The sequence below is a fragment of the Electrophorus electricus genome, chromosome 24 (assembly GCF_013358815.1).
Source record: "Electrophorus electricus isolate fEleEle1 chromosome 24, fEleEle1.pri, whole genome shotgun sequence".
NCBI classification, from domain to species: domain Eukaryota; kingdom Metazoa; phylum Chordata; class Actinopteri; order Gymnotiformes; family Gymnotidae; genus Electrophorus; species Electrophorus electricus.
The window spans coordinates 1676262-1693424 of record NC_049558.1 but is presented as its reverse complement, the minus strand read 5'-3'; the positions used below and the strand labels follow the sequence as shown (position 1 = coordinate 1693424).

Below are 17163 nucleotides of genomic sequence, written 5' to 3'. Positions count from 1 at the left end.
CTGGATGAGAAGGAGAGAAAATTGGTTATGCTCAAGAATCTTTGAGCCGCAGGTAAAGCTCTAATGATCTGGCACATAATACATGACATCTTATCCTGTGTATAATTACAATTTGAGAAAAAGATATTTTGAATGGCACATTCTGAGAAAGATATTGACAGGTGATGCTAATTTTAAAGTAAAAAAAAATCAATGTTTTTTTAAATATTTGGTTCTAATTATCTATTAAAGATAATAGTTGTTATTCAACTATTCAGAAGAATTCTGTGCACTCCAAAAAATTGATCAGTATTGTGCCTTTAGTCATAATTCATGTTTTACTGATTTCCACAGAGCTTACATAGCAAATAGCAGATTCGAAGCATATCTCTGATTGGGATATTTTCTAGGAATTTGTTAGTCTCACTCAGATTGCTGACTAGTATTCTGTTTTTATTTTATTTTTTTAACTACAGCTATTTAGCCCTCATGTCGTGAGACGTAAAGAACAACCTCCAAAATCATGGCAAACATGGTCATTTGTCACCTGCATTCCAGTGACAACACTGGCTAAACAGTTCAAATACTTTACTACACATCTAGATAAACTTTTTTTTCTGAAATAAAGAACATTCACTTCATCATTCACTTAAATCTGTATGCTTACTTGGGAAACTAAGACAAGAATCACCGTTCAAGTTCACGTTTGTAGCTCAGTGTATTGATGCCAAGACACTGGGATAAAAGTAATCCTGGATAAACTCACTATCTCCCATTCATTCACCTAGTTTCAACTTCAGACCTTCTAGTGGACATTGCGCAACGTGACGTGTCTTCTCGCGATGGTTCAAGGGGGCGGGGCGTGTCAGATTCCAAGGGAGACGAGAATAGAGTGGGCTAGAGGGGCGCGAGGTGAGTTTGTAAACATGCTACTCCTGTCAGATTTTCCAGTAAGCCTCTAACTATGCTAAACTAACGCAGATAAGCTAACCGATTATGTACAAAAAAGTTTCTGTATGGTTAAAAGTAATTCTGTGAAACATCTGTTGCCTTGTCAACTTGTAGCCAGTTAGCTAGCTAGCTACGTAGCTAGGATGGCTAGCTGTCTGGCGTGCTAAGCTAGTTAGCGTTAGCTAGAAAATGACTATCATCGCTGACAAGCGGGGCTGGTAGGCAAAAAAGAGTCTCTGGAATAGCTGGCGTTATGTCTAATCTTTGTCTGATGTACAGTATTCTGATGTTTGAAACGGAGTTAGTCCGGAGCTAAACTTTTAATGAGTTCCATGAACTGGCACATCGAAGAGATACCCCACAGCTGCCGTCGCGCAACTTTGTCGAGTTGTTCCTCAGACTGTGCGTGCATGAACGGCCCGCGCAAGCTGGAAGTGCACAGCCGCGTGATGAACCCGCCAGTGTGGCTGTGTTGGAGCGGAACGCTCGTAAGCCAAATCACCCTGTACTCTTACACCTGGCGATTCATTTTCGCTAGCCACGGCGCGACGAGATGTCTTTGCTTTATGTCCCCATAGCCCATAAGAGACGGGGCGGGCACATGCGGGAAAAGGCAGGGCAGAAGGCGGCGTGCCCCCTCCACATTAGTTAGGGTAGGGTATCCAGCCAGCCAGCCAGCCACTGCAAGATCACTTCTCTAAGCCATAACGGGGAATGAAAACTGCAAGCCTTTTTGTCCTACCTAATAACATGAGATGATTCGTCTTATAATACTGGAAACCATTTTTTTTGTAATAGAATGGCACTCCCTACCTTCATAAGTTGTACATATGTTGCATTAGTGGACGCTGTTGACTAGTATTTATTTTGCAAATGGATTGAAGCGAAGTTTTAGGTTAACGGATGCAATTTGTAGTTAGCATGTTTGTTGAAGGTAGCAAGAAACAAATATGTCTTATGAACAAAACGCTATCCCCGTTAGCCCATGTAACTGTTTCTGTCTGAGTTTTTGGTCAGTTTGCCTAATAGGAAGTTTTAAAAAATCCTGAACTTTGAATGATCAAGTGGCTTAAATGCAAGTAAAACCCCTCTTGCTATTTGAACCGTGTGAATCCTCCCACGTATGTCCTTGCCTGTCACCTCCACATAAACTATACACCAGAATCAAATTCTTAAGTGTAAATAAGGCACACCATGGCTTGTCAATAGTACTTTCTGTACTCTTTTTTTTAATAGGCTAAATATTTATCCATGGACATTACATTTTCTTAACTGTGAAAATCTACTCGCAGGTGACTCGGTGAGAGCGTTAGCAGCTGTTCATTTAATTGTATTGATTGAGAGGTTTTGGCATTTCCTACGGCTCTTCTGTCTAACTGAAAGGGCTATACTGGAGTGTCACATCGACTCAGTTCAAGGAAGGAAGTTTTTGTGGCACTTTGTTGTTTTTCGCATGCTTTAGACTTTTGTTGACTGACACACTCTGTTCATGGGGGATGGGGATTTTTCTGATTTAAGGCACCCTCCCCCCAATAAATAAATAAATTAATTAATAAAAATTAAAGCCAGAGTTGATTTTATCTAAATTTTTCCTATTGCATCTATTAGAATTTCCAGTGTTTAAGAATGTGCCTTAAATTGCCATACTTCATGTAGGCTTGTGTGCATTCTTTGCTGAGGATTAGATATTCCTTTATTTAGGCTCGTAATATAACATTTTAGTTATACCATAACTCAAGCAAATGATCCATTTTGTAAATAGTTTGGGACTGGATTGTACCTGAGTTCATAGCAGAGTGCAACCCTGGGTGATGCATTGTGCTGCCTTGTTTCCTGCCTTGGCACAGATTTAACAGTGACCATGCTGTAGCTATGCAGACATGCATATAGAGTTTCATTTGTTCCATAGCTCCCCAAAGCTCAGGTTCACTAAGGTTGCATAAAACTATATTGGCCATAGAGTATACATCTTTCAGACTAGATCTGTCAATGGCTGTACACTCAAATCAGCCTGCGGCTTTCAGCCTTTACCTGCTACCAGACGCTTTCTCTGCGACCATTCATCACACACACACACACACACTCAGTAACACTTATATGCGTACTGCCCAGCTCCACTTTGTGTCGCACATTTTGTGGGGTCTCCCCTACCCTCTGGCAACTCAAGACCCAGATTCCTCATTCTTGGCTGCAGTGGGAGCTATTAATACCGTTTGTTTAGCCAGTTTCCTAGCAGGCAGCATCAAACAGTGCACTCCTATGGCTCACTATAGCAGACCTGCTCCACCGTCCACCTGCTGAGTAGCAGAAACCCAAACTAGTGGCATGATGTCGCCACGCTGGGCCTGGTGGAACCAGGTCAAAGACAGCACTAGGTCCGTGCTGCCCAGATTGGTACGCTGCAGTAACATCAAAGCTCCAAAAAGCTCCTAAGATTAACAGCCCTTACTAATGCCTCGTGTCTAAATGTTAATGACCCAGGGCAAACACAGCTGTTCTGTTTTGCATCAGTAGCACAATTGAGGTGGATATCACTTTTTGAGGTGTAAATTGAATTCTGGTCTTGACATACTCAATTAACCCCATTTCAATCTTGTTTAGTAGCTACTCTTCACTGTTAAAAAGGTGGATTTTTGATTGGTAGAGAAATACAAAGCTGTAGGAAGCAGTTTAATCATTGAAGAGGCTACTTCCAGTCCTTAGTATAACTAATCTAAGAGTTACATAAATAAATTGTAAATTGTCTAACATTGCTCTATAGTGTAGACAAGCTTAAGCTTTTTTTTTTTTTTCTTTTTTTTTTTTTTAAATTAATGGGCAAATAATATCAGAGTTGTGGTGGACTGGCCTCAGCCTAACAGATCTGCTGCACTACACTAATTTGTTGCTCCATAGGGAGTATTGTCAGTTTTTGTCCCCGGTTTGAGGCCATCTTGAGAAACTCATTTCATCCAGGGTGTAATGGGTAGGTAGTGTTGCTCATTTGTAAATGAACTTTTCGCACATTTGTCCAAATTGGTTGTGTGGACTGCGTTCATTTCGTAGGCCCTGGCACCAAACTGCTGGCTTGCTGTGAGGTCTGCAAGGAATCAAGCTGCTTCGGGTTGTGTTGTCACTTTGATCTCAGCTACAAGGGAAGGACCTTTCAGCAGCAAGCAACATTCAGTATTTTCTTTATGGAAAACAGAACCTGGCATCTCTATGGTAGATGCTTATTTCCAAGGCACGGCGCTCTCAAGTCGCTGGGTTTGTTGAGTTATGAGCGACATTAGTAATTTGGGTGATGTTTAGAGACATTTGAAGGTTTGGACACATGGAAAGTTGTTTTTTATTAGGTTATTCAGTTGTTGAAGACTCAGAGAGGGAAAAAAGCATGCATACATCTCTCCTTCCTAGTGTGTAGGTGGTAGCTGCTATAGTGTGGATTAGTTTATTACTTTTTGTGACGGAAGTGTTGCACAACTCATGATGGTCTTCCGAACTGTTGGGCTATGATGAAATATAAATGTTTCTTCTCCTCCTCTGTTTTAAATTTGATGAGCATGTTATTTTTTTTCTGAAATTCCCAACCTCTCCATTCATGTTTGGAGAATATAAGGTGGAATGAGAAACTGAAGGGAAGTGTCTGAGGAGATCCTACCATTGTGTAGCTGACACTCTGCCCTGTGGATGGACTGCATGAGGTTTGTTTGTGTGTAGCCGGGTGAGCCTACATCTGTGTGCTGCCTCACTCGGAGTGCCTGGAAACGTGTTTGGTCTGAGTGGAAAGTGTGGTTGTGTGGCTCATGTTGCTTGCTCGGAGGGGGTTTGGGGAACGGGCAGTGAGTGCACATGCAAGTCATTCTCCGGGATCAGACCGGTTCATTTCAGAAATCTCTCTCCAAGATTAGAATTACTCTGCTGCCCAGCTTGCATTGTGTCACTTACTCTCATTACATCGCACTCGTTGCCTGTCAAGTTCACTTATCATTGATGCGCTGGCTGGTTTGTTCTGTCTTATTTGGCCCTGATTTTGGTTTCTCCATCTACCAAAACCATAACGCTGCCTCCTCTGATCACGGATGTGGCTCAAGTTCTTGACCATGCCAGTCCCATCTGAGAGATGGGAGTGTTTATATGTGAGATGTTGAATAAGATTAAGGAGTTCAGGGAGAGACTATGAGCTGGAGAGACCCATGGAGATGTGGATAAGGAGGACGATGTCCTTCTATACCCCAGACTAGCGAAATAAAAAGGTATCTTTTTCAGATATTCAGGAACAGAAACAGCAAGGGATGAATGATTTCACGTACAACCTTGAAGTTAGATGCTGTTTGTTCCAATTCGTTTGCCAGCTTGTGTGTGCGCGCGTGCGGCCTGACAGATAGGGGATGGGCTCCAGGTCTAATGTTTCTCTTCTGGGTGGTAAACTGCATCTTCTTTGAGCAACATGATTTCTGTAGAATACCTCAGATTTACATGGTGCTCATGTATGTTTAGTTAAACACAGGATTCGTAGAGGGAGACTGGGACACAATGAGAAACAGAGAGGTGGGGCCAAATCTGTAGAGGTGGAGACACAGACAGACAGACACATACAGACAGAGACAGAGGGATGGCTTGCTTTGTGCAAATCCTGGCTACCATCTCGTCTGTAAACTGTTCCTCATTGGCCAGTCAGATGCCCCCAGTGTGAAGGAAGTATCACTAGGGAAACTTCTGCTTGCTGCGTGCACATGTGTGTGCGTGTCTGTGTGCGTGTGTTGTCTTCTCTGCTTGTGATATTTTTAAACACCCTTCCTGGACTGGCTAAGGCTACAACCAGAGAACTATACATGCTTTACTGGAAAGGACTGGAGTGCTAGCTGAGGCTTTCTGAGGCTCTGTGAGACAACTGCAACATCCTCAACAATGTCCTCCTCTTCTCCTCTTCCACAGTTTCATTGCAAGCTGTTTGCAAAAATGGGGGACGACAAACCTTTTGTTTGCAATGCTGCTGGCTGTGGGCAGGTAAGTCTGCTTTCCATCTCCACCCCTCTTAAATTTCAGGTGTGTGTGTGTGTGTGTTGTCATCACTTGTCTTGTCTTCGGGGCATTCTCCTTTGGCTCTTGTGTGGAGCTTTGCGTGTTGCTGGGAGTGCCCTGTGCCTTGCTGGGTGACGCTGGCAGGCCTGCGGCGGCGCTGGCACCATGACCACATGCAGCAGGGATCCCATGCTTGCGCACCGCTCTGTGTGCAGCACTCTTGCCCTGCTACAGTCCAGCTGCCAGGGCTCCCCTGAACCAGTGCTCGCAATGCATCACTTTAGTCTGAAATGAAGACAAACAGAGCAACATGCTAGGGAAGAGGAAGATGATTGAGGAAGAAAACACCTCACAAGGCTTCTGGTGACGCACGTAGACAAGTGCACTGAAAGTGGAAGTGCGCTGAAAGTGGAGGATGTATCGCACTTGGCAAGGCCAAACCAGCAGAGGTCATTTTGGGGTTTTGTTTAGAATATTTGAAAGGGGAAAATAATATTATGAAAGGGGAGAGGGCAGTTAAACTGCCCCACCCATTGCTCGCCCAACAAGGGGGCGATTGGCTATATACTGTGTGTGGGTCTGGCTGGGTGTGTGCGTGGGTCACTGTGTGTGTGTGTGTGTGTGTGTGTGTGTGTGTGTGTGTGTGTGTGTGTGTCTTGGTCTGTGAGTCCCTGGCTGCGTGTGGGTCTGTGTTTGTGTCTGGTTAACCGTCAATGCAAGCATGACAATTTATAGGAATAACACGAGCTTCCATGAATAATTAATGTCAGTTGTTTGAAGGTCTTTTCTTTCTCAGAAGCACAGAGGCCATGTTTTCAGTTGCCCTGAACTATTCCCATCTTGAACATGGACGTACCTCGGCATTGTTTACACAGTTGCTTCTATAAAGGCATGGGACTGTATGCATGCACAGATAAAGTGCAGTGCCAGTCTGGCATGCGTGCGAGGCGAGTGAGAAGAGGCGGGTGAGATCTGCAGCAGCTGGCAGCGACGCTGCTAGCGGAGTTGCTCTTTTCTTTAGAAGTTGGCCTGCGTTTGTGTTGCGTCATGCTGTTCCTGAGGGATTTAAGATGGTTTTGCTCAGGCATGCCCCAGTGAAATGCCTTCTCACATGAGTGGACTGTCTGTGGCAATAGCCTACCTCTTATATATGCTAGAAATGTTACAGTGGTTCGAACCAGCACACAATTTCAGATAGAGGTGCAGAGTATTGTTTTTCTGGAGCCATTACCAAGTAGTAAGCTTCTCCAGAAAGACCTGGTGGCGTGTGTGTACCTCTGATGTTTAGTTGACTGTTTTTGCTATTTATATCCCCTTGCTTGTGTTGGCATTCAGACAGCACACAAGTGATTTAGTGCTAGAGTTGTAGCTAGTAATTAACCATATATTGTCTAAATATAATTTCCATTATTCTGTTCTCCTTCTTGTAGGGAAATACTACCAATAGCAGCTATGAGATTTTTGCTTCCTTTGTGGCCCTGATTCTGATACTATTCAGTGTAACCGGTGGGGCCCAAATTTCCAGTAATGACTGATACTGCCTTTTTTTTGCACTGATGGTTTGATGATGTAAGAACACACAAGCGTTTTCAGCTGTAGCCCTACTCACCGATTCTACTTGTTTTATTCTGACTGTGTGGAACAGATCATGAGGCTGGTTAATCTGTTAAACATGGCTGACTAGCATACAGGAATCATAAGAGTGCCACCCCGTTACCCCCATTTGTGCCATCCAGAATAACTCGTTTGTTCAGTTTTCCAAAAGCCATGTTACCCTTTCTTGGAAACTGGCAAACACCTTGAATATGGCTGTGTGTTGTGGGGACAGGAGGTGGTCTGAGCGCTTGGTGCTGTGTGTTGGCAAGCGTTCCTCACACTTTGCCCTTTGCCCTTCGTGGTAAAACGTATGTGGGTCCCTGCACTGTAACCTTGGTGTCAGGGAAGAGACCGCAAGCCATGCAGTTGTTGTACTGATGATGCTGGTATGTCTAAAAATAAGTCCCTGACGCTCAAATGTGTTTCCACTTCGTTCTCTCACGTCTGGACTGTAACTGTGACACAGTGCCAGAAATAGTCTGAAGAAGACTGCAGAGGCTAGAAGCTGATGAGTCCTCCCACAGCTCCGCCTGAGTCACAGACAGGCATGAAACCCACACAGAGAGAAGCAGAGAGAAAGGGGGTGGTGGTGCAGGCAGAGAGAGGAGAAGGCTTGGCTAGAAATGCCACCTGTTCCATCTCCATGGCATTGTTGAGGAGCACAGAACTCTGCAGCTCCAGGGTTCCTGTACCCAGTGCACACTCCCACCAGTGCCCTGCATGGTGCCCAGGTAGTGGAGGGGTGGCTTTAGATGCAAAGGAACAGTGTGGCTGCAAGATTTGTTTCTAACCGAACAGGAGCACACCTGATTGATTGCTTGAGGACTTTTGAGAACAATTGATTAAACAAATGGAATTGGGTGAGTTCCTGCTTTATTCAGGAAAGCCTTTAGGCACACCAGCACTTTATGCTTCATATCGGACACGCTTGGTTTAGTGTGCCAGTGCACCTGATCCAGTAGCATAACTTGGTATAAAACCCTTTATTATTTGAAGTGGCAGATGAAAAAAGAGATGAAGGAAAAAGTGCAGAGCTGGTGTGCTGGAACAGGACTGAGACTCACTGCTTTAGGGCAGTTATACAAAACCATATGTACAGAATGCACGTTGTGAACTACCTGTTTAAAATGTGGTCAGTATTCTGAAGTAGGCTTACTGGGAATGTTTCACAAGAATAAATGACAGAACACACTGAACTCTTAAAAGGATAGGAAGTCTTCAACCTTTGATGTGCAAAACTGGGCTAGATTTGTCATGCTTGGATTGTGAGCTGTCATCATGCTGTAATAATGCCAGGTAACAATGGCGTTTGCATCCTTGAATGCAAACTTGGAGTGCAGTCGCGGACACATTCAGTAAGTCAGCCGTGTGTGTGTGTGCCCGCATAAAACCTTTAAATGAAAAGTTAAAATGGTTGGGCAGCACACCCAGCACCAGCAGCAGACCTCACGTCCGTTATTCATTATCATCTTCATTATCTGCGCCTCCACAAAACCACCCGCGTTAGAAACGCACGCAGTGGATCAATTCCAAGCAAAAGCAAGGCCTGTGTAATCATCTAAGCGCTCTTCTGAAGGAAAGCCTAAAGAAAGCTCGCTGGTTCCCTTGCAGTAAATGCGCCCTGCCCAGGGCCTGAAAGCTGAGCCTGAAGGGGAGGAGTGGAGGGTTCTCCTTACAGTCAGCACTCTTTGTTGTGTGGTGTGCCTTGACGCACTACGTTATGTTTCTAGCAGTGCAGACCTTTGGCGCGGCATGACATAAGAGTAAGCCGATCGCTCAGTAAGGACTTGTTCCTGCATCATGTGACCATTTTCCTAGACTTCCTGATTGCACTCCCTGTTAGATTAATTATTTTTAGATTCCCACCCTGACCAGATCTGCTGGTTTGTTCTCTGTCCCATGCAGAAGTTTACCAATGAGGACCACCTTGCTGTCCACAAGCATAAGCACGAAATGACGCTGAAGTTCGGCCCTGCCCGGACCGACTCGGTCATCATTGCAGGTGATTGTTTCTCTTGTTGTTTGTGATGGTTGCTGTTTCTTGTTGCTTGTCTTGTTTTTTGGAGTAATTTTAGTGTGTCTGATACAGACTTATTATTTCATAGGTGACGGGCATATAAAACTTCGAGCTTTATAAAGGGGTGAGGGGCAAAAATTGCCTTTATGCTACTAAATAAATAAATAAAGTACAGTCGAAACCAAGTCTTGTGCTTATCAGGCCTCTCACTGAACTCTAGTTTCAGAAATGTTCAGTGTCGGGGAGGAATTTTTGGGGTGGTGTACACCAGCGAGCCGTCTGGTCATTTAATCATTGCACAACACGCCTGACCGAGAGTCATTGCACAACACGCATGGCCATTTCCGCTGTGCAGCCAAGGGGATTTTTAATCGCAGACGTTCTGTAACCAGCAAGACCTGGTTTTCCCTCTGCGTTCCAGACCAGACACCGACTCCCACTCGGTTCCTGAAGAACTGTGAGGAGGTGGGCCTGTTCAACGAGCTGGCCATGCCCTTCGAGCAGGACTTCCGCAAGGCCCAGGAAGATGACGACCGGAGAGCCAAGAACCCAGTGAGTGTTGGGGCCGTTTGGAGGGCTGGGCTCCACACATGGGCCTGCAGCCAAAATGGGGGAATTTGTAAACCATGCGCTGCAATCTGCTCCCATGTCTCACACTGTCTCACCTCTCCCTCACCCTCCCCTCTTCTGCTTTGCGCTCTTGATTTCACTCTCTGTCTTGCTCGCTGGCTCTCTCTCTCTCGCCTGCTCTCCACTTTCTGGTGCACTCCTCCCCCTTTCCTCTGTAGCTGCCAGCCCCTTGCTCTTCAGCCCTGGACATGAGTCTGCAGATGCCCTCAGATGTGGTCCGAGTGAAGGAGGAGGAGCCTGTGGATGTGGACTCCTCCCCTCCTGCTAGTCCAGACTCCATTTCCAGTAAATCGGACAGCAACAAGGAACCAGCGCAGACAAAGGTAGAGCACAGACGAACCCTTCCTCTCCCAAGAAAGGCAGGGGCACACAACTCCTTCCAAACGTCTAAGATTAATCATGCTACTCGTAGCATACAGGGGAGGAAAAAAAGGTCAGATTTTGTTGAGAGGGCTCAGTTGCATATTGCTTGTTGTTCAAACCAGCCACTTGTTACACCCCCCACCCCAGGATTCGCCCGCAAAGCCACCGGTGAGTTCTGCTCCCATCCCCACCATCGTACGGCCAGGATCCCTGCCCCTGCACCTGGGCTACGACCCGCTGCAGCCCACCATGCCTTCTCCCACCTCGGTCATCACACAAGCCCCACCCTCCAACCGCACACTCGGGTAAAGTCCCGCCCCCAACCTGCCTGCTTGCTCAGAGGCTGAGATATGCTGTGTAGCCCTGACTCAGGGCCTGAAGTCTGCCATGAAGTCAGCAGTTGCTCTGCTCTGTCCAAAGGTCTCCCACGGGCCCCTACCCTATGATGATGTTTCCCAGTGGCCAGACCGTCCCTGTGCTCCCAGGTCCTGTGCAAATGCCCTCCGTGATCTCGGTAAGCAGCCCATCATAGCCAGTCGTGCTCTGGTTAGACTCTACAGAGCCTTTTAATGTTAGAACCTCACGTCTTGTGACGTGTCATGTGGTTCGTTTCCCAGCTGGCCAGGCCCATGTGTATGGTGCCCAACATTCCGGGAATCCCAGGCCCTCCATTAGGGGGCAGCAGCAGCGGCTCCTCCTCTCCATCCGGTTACAACCCCCACTCTGAAGCCAAGATGGTGAGGGAAGCAAGTGTTGCATGCACTCGTACCAACCACAGACTCTGAGTGAAATGGTCCATGAGGCAAACATGCTCTTAACCTCCTAGGCCAGCCATGAGAGGACCTCAGGGTGACACTTTCCACAACAAACAGACCAGCACTGATGCAATTGTTTGCTCAAATTTAAAAAGTGCAGCTTGTTTTCATTCTGCATTATTTTTTCCTACTGTAAACAGACTTTAAATAAGCACTAATGTTTACAAATATTTCAAATTGGTGTTACTATGTCCTCTCACTGCACATAAATGAATATGGAAAGTACAAGGAAAGACATGCGATTCTGACTCCATGGGTGTGTTCTTATAGCCCTTTCTGTGCTTGTCCCATTCTCCCTCTCAGCGGCTGAAGGCAGCGCTATCTCAGCAGAGTACGGCAACTCAGGGCTGTGTCGCCATGGCGATGGGCTCCAGTGCCATGGTGCCACAGAGAATGGAGCAGAGCCAACTGCTGGTGCAGCAGCCTGATGCCCCATCCCCTGCACAGCCACAGGTCTGCACGCATACACACCACACACACATACACATAAAGTATACTGTACTTCTGAGGCGAGAATAATGCTTCAGTGTTCAAATAGCTGTAAAACTAATCCCCCCCCCCCCCCCCCCCCCCCCCCCCCATAATTCCTGCAGAATAAGTGCATGCAAACTGGTGAGGAACAATCGTGAGCTTAGTCGCACCAGGAACCCCAAGAACCCTGCACAGTAGTGTTACCATAAACATGCAGAGTGTAGTTCCCCTTCCACGTGCCTGCTGCCCCAGAATGGCATGGGCCTCTGGGGGCGGGGTTTAATCACGCACTTGTATCCAGGTGTCCCCGGCTCAGCCCACGGGCGGCCGACGGCGGCGCACGGCCGACGATGACCCGGACGAGAGGAGACAGCGCTTCCTGGAGCGCAATCGGGCGGCGGCCTCCCGTTGCAGGCAGAAGAGGAAGCTGTGGGTCAGTTCCCTGGAGAAGAAGGCCGAGGAGCTGACCTCCATGAACGTCTCGCTGACGGTGAGCGTGCAAGCGAGTACACCCCCCTGCTTTTACAAGTGTTCAAATGAGCGAAGCTGTGTGTTAGTTATCTATTGGAGGTATAGTCACTTATCCCGTTCTCCATGTGGGGGTGTGGGGGTGTGTGTTTCAGAATGAGGTGTCTCTCTTACGAAATGAGGTTGCTCATCTGAAACAGCTGCTGCTGGCCCATAAGGACTGCCCTGTCACCACCTTACAGAAGAAGGCTGCCTATTTGGGTGAGTGGCACCATGAGAAAGATGATCTGTAAATCATAAATCATCACAGTGGTACAGTGGATGCAGTTACATGCAGGATGGCCGGACTGAGATTTTTTTTTTTTTTTTTTTTTTTTTTTTTTTTTTTTTTCTTTTTTAAATATATATATATAGGAGAAGTGAATAACATCTAGTTTCAATAGTGCTTGTCAAGATAGAATATATGACTATATTGGGCAGCAAGTGAACAGTCAGTTCTTGACGTTGCTGTGTTGGAAGCAGTACAAATGAGCAAGCGTAAAGATCTGAAGGAGTTTGACAAGGGCCAAATTGTGATGGCTAGACGTTAAGGTCAGATCATCTCAAAAATGGCAGGTCTTGGGGTGTTACCAGTATGCAGTGCTTAGTACCTACCAAAGTAGGCCAAGGAAGGCTAATCGGTCATGGGTGCTCAAGGCTCAGTGGTGCATGTGGGGATGAGAAGCTTGCCTGCCTGGTCTGGTCTCACAGAAGAGCTACTGTAGCGTAAACTGCTGAAAAGTTAATGCAGGCTGAACTTGTCAGGGTGCCCAAGCTGACTCTGTCCGGGGCTAAAAATGCATAAAATGGGCACATGACCATGGAGCAAAGAAAGAAGGTGGCTTGATTTGGTTAATCACATTTTCTCTTATGTCCTGTGAGCAGCTCCGCTGCCTGTGTGTTGCTTACCTGCGGAAGCGATAGCACCAGGATGCACTATGGGAAGAAGGCAAGCTGGCAGAGGCAGTGTGGTGCTGTGGCTATGGCCTTCTTGAGCAGGATTGTGCATCCTGACACACTGCAAATCTGTTCAGGAATGTTTGAGGAATATGACAAAGAATTCCAGGTGTTGACTTGGCCTCCACATTTCCCAGATCTCAAGTCGATGGAGCAGCTGTGAGATTTGCAAGACTTGAAGGACCTGCACTATGAGAGGCAGATATTTTGGTGTTGCTGCACCCACTCTCTGGAATTCCTGCTCCTCTTTCTACCTTTAAATCTTCTCAAAACTTACCTCTTCTCTCAGGGTTTCTATTAACCTCCTGTCTAAGTGTCTGTTTAATTCTTAGTCTGGTCTACTTTGTATTTTGGCATATTTTGTGTTTATTTTTATTTTGTAAAGTGACCTTCCTCTTCTTCCTCTTCCTCCTCCCACCATAAAAAAGAGAAAAGGCATCAGCAGTGAACTTTAAAAGAGGAGATATTGTTGATGCTCATTAATTTGGAAAAGGGTTATACAGCCATTTCCAAGGATCTTGAAATTCCCCATTCTGTAATGGGGGATTATTCCCAAATGAAGGTCAATGAAGCCAGTCTTCCCAGGAGTGGGTGTCCCAGGCAGTTTACCCCAAGGTCCTGGCTTTACAATGCAGTGAGAAATCACAAAGAACCCAGCATATATGTCTAGGTTATGATGATAGTTGTGATGATGATACAATCAGGGCGACTGAATGTGGCTTTCACGGAAGAGGAGCCAGGAGAAAATCTCTTTTCCAGTAAATGTATGAGCCCTTCTAATTTCTGTGAGGTTGCTTCGGAACAAACCACAGATTTCCTTTGGAATGATGAGAGCATATTGGGTGCCTCTCCACATGTGACAGACATACTTACATTTTAATTACACAGTTATTTTTAATGTGTTTCAAATTAAACCATTATGGGTAACAGAATACCACGATCATTAAACCACTGCAGTGCAATGGTCCGGTTGAAAAGTTTCAGTACTCTTGGTTCTTAATCATGTGTTGACACCCCCCCCCCTGCATTAGTGATGACTTGCAGTCTTTTGTGATGGTTGTGAATGAGGTGTTTTTAGATATCGTAAAGCTGCCCACTCCTCTTGGCAGAGTCCCCAGATCCTGTACGTTTTTTTGTTTATCAAGAGCTGTATGTTTGAGTTCTTCTCAAAGTTGGCTCAGTGATGTTGAGGTCGGAGACTGTGATGGCCGCTCCGGAACGTCTCTTTTCTTCACTGAAGGTCCGACTTGGCCTTATGTTTCGGATCGCTGTCATTGTCGTGTCGAGTGCCCCATGTACAGCTTCTTGGCTTATGAATTTCTGGTAACATGCCACCATCATTCAGTCATCAGTTTTGACTGAAGTTCCTAATGCTCACACATGCCCAAAACTGCAGAGCTCCACCTCTGTGCATCACTATAGCGATGGCGTGCTGCTTTGGCATTGACGAGTCTTCTACAAGCATGTAGCATTTATGCTTGGGACCATAAAGTTCAGTCTTCTCACTCCAGATCATTGTGTTCCACAGGCTTTGAGGCTTGTGCAGGTGGTGTTTGGTCTGTAAGATGGCTGCTCTCTGGTATATTGTGAGTGGGCTGTTTTGTTTTTGTTCCTCAAAAACCCATTTGCTTTTACACACACACACACACACACACACACACAAAAATTACAATCCAACAAGGCAAAGGTGTGAAGACTTGTTTCTGTGTATGTTGTTAGCTTGCACATTCAAGGGAATCAAACTCTTGATTAGGGCAATTTGTGTGACTTTTGTTGTTATGATCCAATTTTCTCTCACATTCCAAAGGTGTGCATGTTAGATCAGTTGGTGTCTTTAAACTGCCCTGTTGTGAATGAATGGTTGTGTGAGTGTGCATATGTTCTCTGGTAGACTGGCACCCCATCCATGGTTGGTTCTCATCTTGCACCCTGTGTTCCTGGGATAGGCTTTGGCTTCTGGGACCCTTAAATTGGATTGGAAGAATGAATGATAACTACAGGATACACACAATTCTGTGATGAACATGAACTTCACCTGATCAATATATAAACCTGACCAAAATATCAAAGTGCCTTGTTCTGAGTGAGAATTTGAAATGATTTGTTAATAGATGTTTAGACCATATTGTTAGGTTTGCAACGGGATTGTTGAAGTCTTCCACTGAGCTGTTTCCTTTTTGTCTTCCAGGAGGAGATGCCATGAAGGAGGTGTCAGAGCCCACTGGCTCTCCTGCTCCGGTGATCCAGCACAGCTCGCTGGCCCCAAGTCCAGCCGCCATGGCACCTGGGCCCAACGGCCTGAGCTCGCGGGCAGCTGCTGAGGCTGTGGCCATGTCGGTGCTGGCAGGAATGGGCAGTCAGCAGGCCCAGGGCGGGCCCTCCCACATCACCATGCCAACACAGCCCCAGCCTTCGGCTAGATGACAAGCCCAGCAAATCACCCGGGACGCGCCCGGCACCGGGTGAGGAGCAGTGGAGCGTGAGGAGTGAGGGATGAGTCCACTCTCTCGTCCGCTCTCTGGCCCTCTTGTGTGCCGTCGCTCTTCGGTCTGGAGCTTCCTTGAATTCTGGGAAAGAACTGGGACTTCTGGGAGAAAGCACGAGCTTGCTGTTCACTATGCCATAGACTACAGGGGCTGGACTCCAATCCTCATCATCCTCACTCACCAGGTTTACTTCTCCACCTGCATCCTCCCTGTCTGCATCCTCGTCTTCTAACCCCACCTCCCTTGACCTCCACTGAACTGTAGGACTGTAAAGCGCTTCCAGAAGGGTTGGCGTTGTGCCAGTCCCACTTGGACATAACTTGATGCAAACCTCTGCATAGATGTATGCACGCATGTACCACGTCCACATTCACCCAGCCGCGTACAGGAGTCATTTGTGGCAGTTGTGCACCTGGTGGTGTGCTTACTCACACATAGGAGGCTACGTCTAGTGTTTTGGCACCACATTCTTGCAATACTTTTTATATCTTTTTTTACTAGAGGAAAGAAAATAAATTGTATGTATGTGGGATTTGATCTAAATTTGGTCCCTATCATTTTTAGAACAGTTTTAATTTCAGAGAGACCAAGAGAAGAATGCTTCACCGAGATCGGACCTCATTTCTGCCCCTCTCCATGTAGTATGTTTTCTATACTGAATGTTTGTATGTGAGTATACAGGAATGTACATCACAATATTGCAGTTTAATTTTAAGGAGTGATACACTAATGTTGGCATGCATCTATTTTCTCTATAGTTGATATTTTATGTGGTGTTTGCTATGTCTTGGCTATGTTTGGCACATGCTACGGTGTGAGCTGTAGTGTATGTGTGTGTGTGTGTGTATATGTATGTGTGTAATATATATATATATATATATATATATATATATATATATATATATATATATATATATATATATATATATATATATAAACTAATATGATCATGTCTTAGTTAGCCTTGTATGACAACCCTGGAGCGCTCATGGTAACATTTCACTGTTAATTGAAATTTGAAATGTCCTTATTAGGATTCCTCTGTTATTTCATGTTTAATTTATGGTGCCACCACCACGTATGGCCTTTCCCCTGCCTATGGCTCTCTCCATCATTAGCTATACTGTGAGGCTATGGGGCTGTCTGGAAACCCAGGCTCTGACGAGGCTGGGCTTTTCCATTTCTTTCCCCTTTTCTAAATTAAAATTTTGTATGAATTATTTTATTTGGGGCTGAAACCTTCCCCTGCTGCTGTTTTTCTGAGCTACCACTGGTGATTTTACTAAAGGCCATGTTAAAACCTTTTCCTAAAAAAAAACAAAACAAACAAACAAACAAAAAAACCTTTTTCCTTTCCCCCACCCCTAAATGCCGTTTTGGCATTTAA

General features: G+C 45.7%; 1 protein-coding gene across 3 annotated transcripts; it reads left to right on the top strand.

Moving 5' to 3' along the window:
* The first annotated feature begins 836 nt into the window (after window positions 1-836).
* On the top strand, window positions 837-16634 carry atf7a (activating transcription factor 7a). Of its 3 annotated transcripts, none has more exons than XM_027021336.2 (12): window positions 837-891; window positions 5848-5919; window positions 9436-9532; window positions 9969-10099; window positions 10336-10500; window positions 10688-10845; window positions 10961-11054; window positions 11158-11277; window positions 11659-11808; window positions 12128-12316; window positions 12450-12555; window positions 15479-16634. In XM_027021336.2, exons 2-12 carry the CDS (start codon window positions 5872-5874, stop codon window positions 15712-15714), a joined length of 1494 nt encoding a protein of 497 aa, XP_026877137.2. In that variant the 5' UTR covers window positions 837-891; window positions 5848-5871; the 3' UTR covers window positions 15715-16634. The 3 variants fall into 3 exon arrangements, with proteins under 3 accessions (XP_026877137.2, XP_026877138.2, XP_026877136.2); XM_027021337.2 differs by lacking the exon at window positions 837-891 and adding an exon at window positions 3796-4613; XM_027021335.2 differs by lacking the exon at window positions 837-891 and having other exon boundaries at window positions 4648-5919.
* Window positions 16635-17163: the final 529 nt, after the last annotated feature.

Bases quoted from the DNA above. Each gene is read 5' to 3' on its own strand.
- atf7a (XM_027021335.2), top strand. From the start codon at position 5,821: ATGTCCTCCTCTTCTCCTCTTCCACAGTTTCATTGCAAGCTGTTTGCA. The intron at 10,501-10,687 runs GTAGAGCACAGA...CCCCCACCCCAG, and splicing joins AGGAACCAGCGCAGACAAAG to GATTCGCCCGCAAAGCCACC. The intron at 12,556-15,478 runs GTGAGTGGCACC...TTTGTCTTCCAG, and splicing joins GAAGAAGGCTGCCTATTTGG to GAGGAGATGCCATGAAGGAG.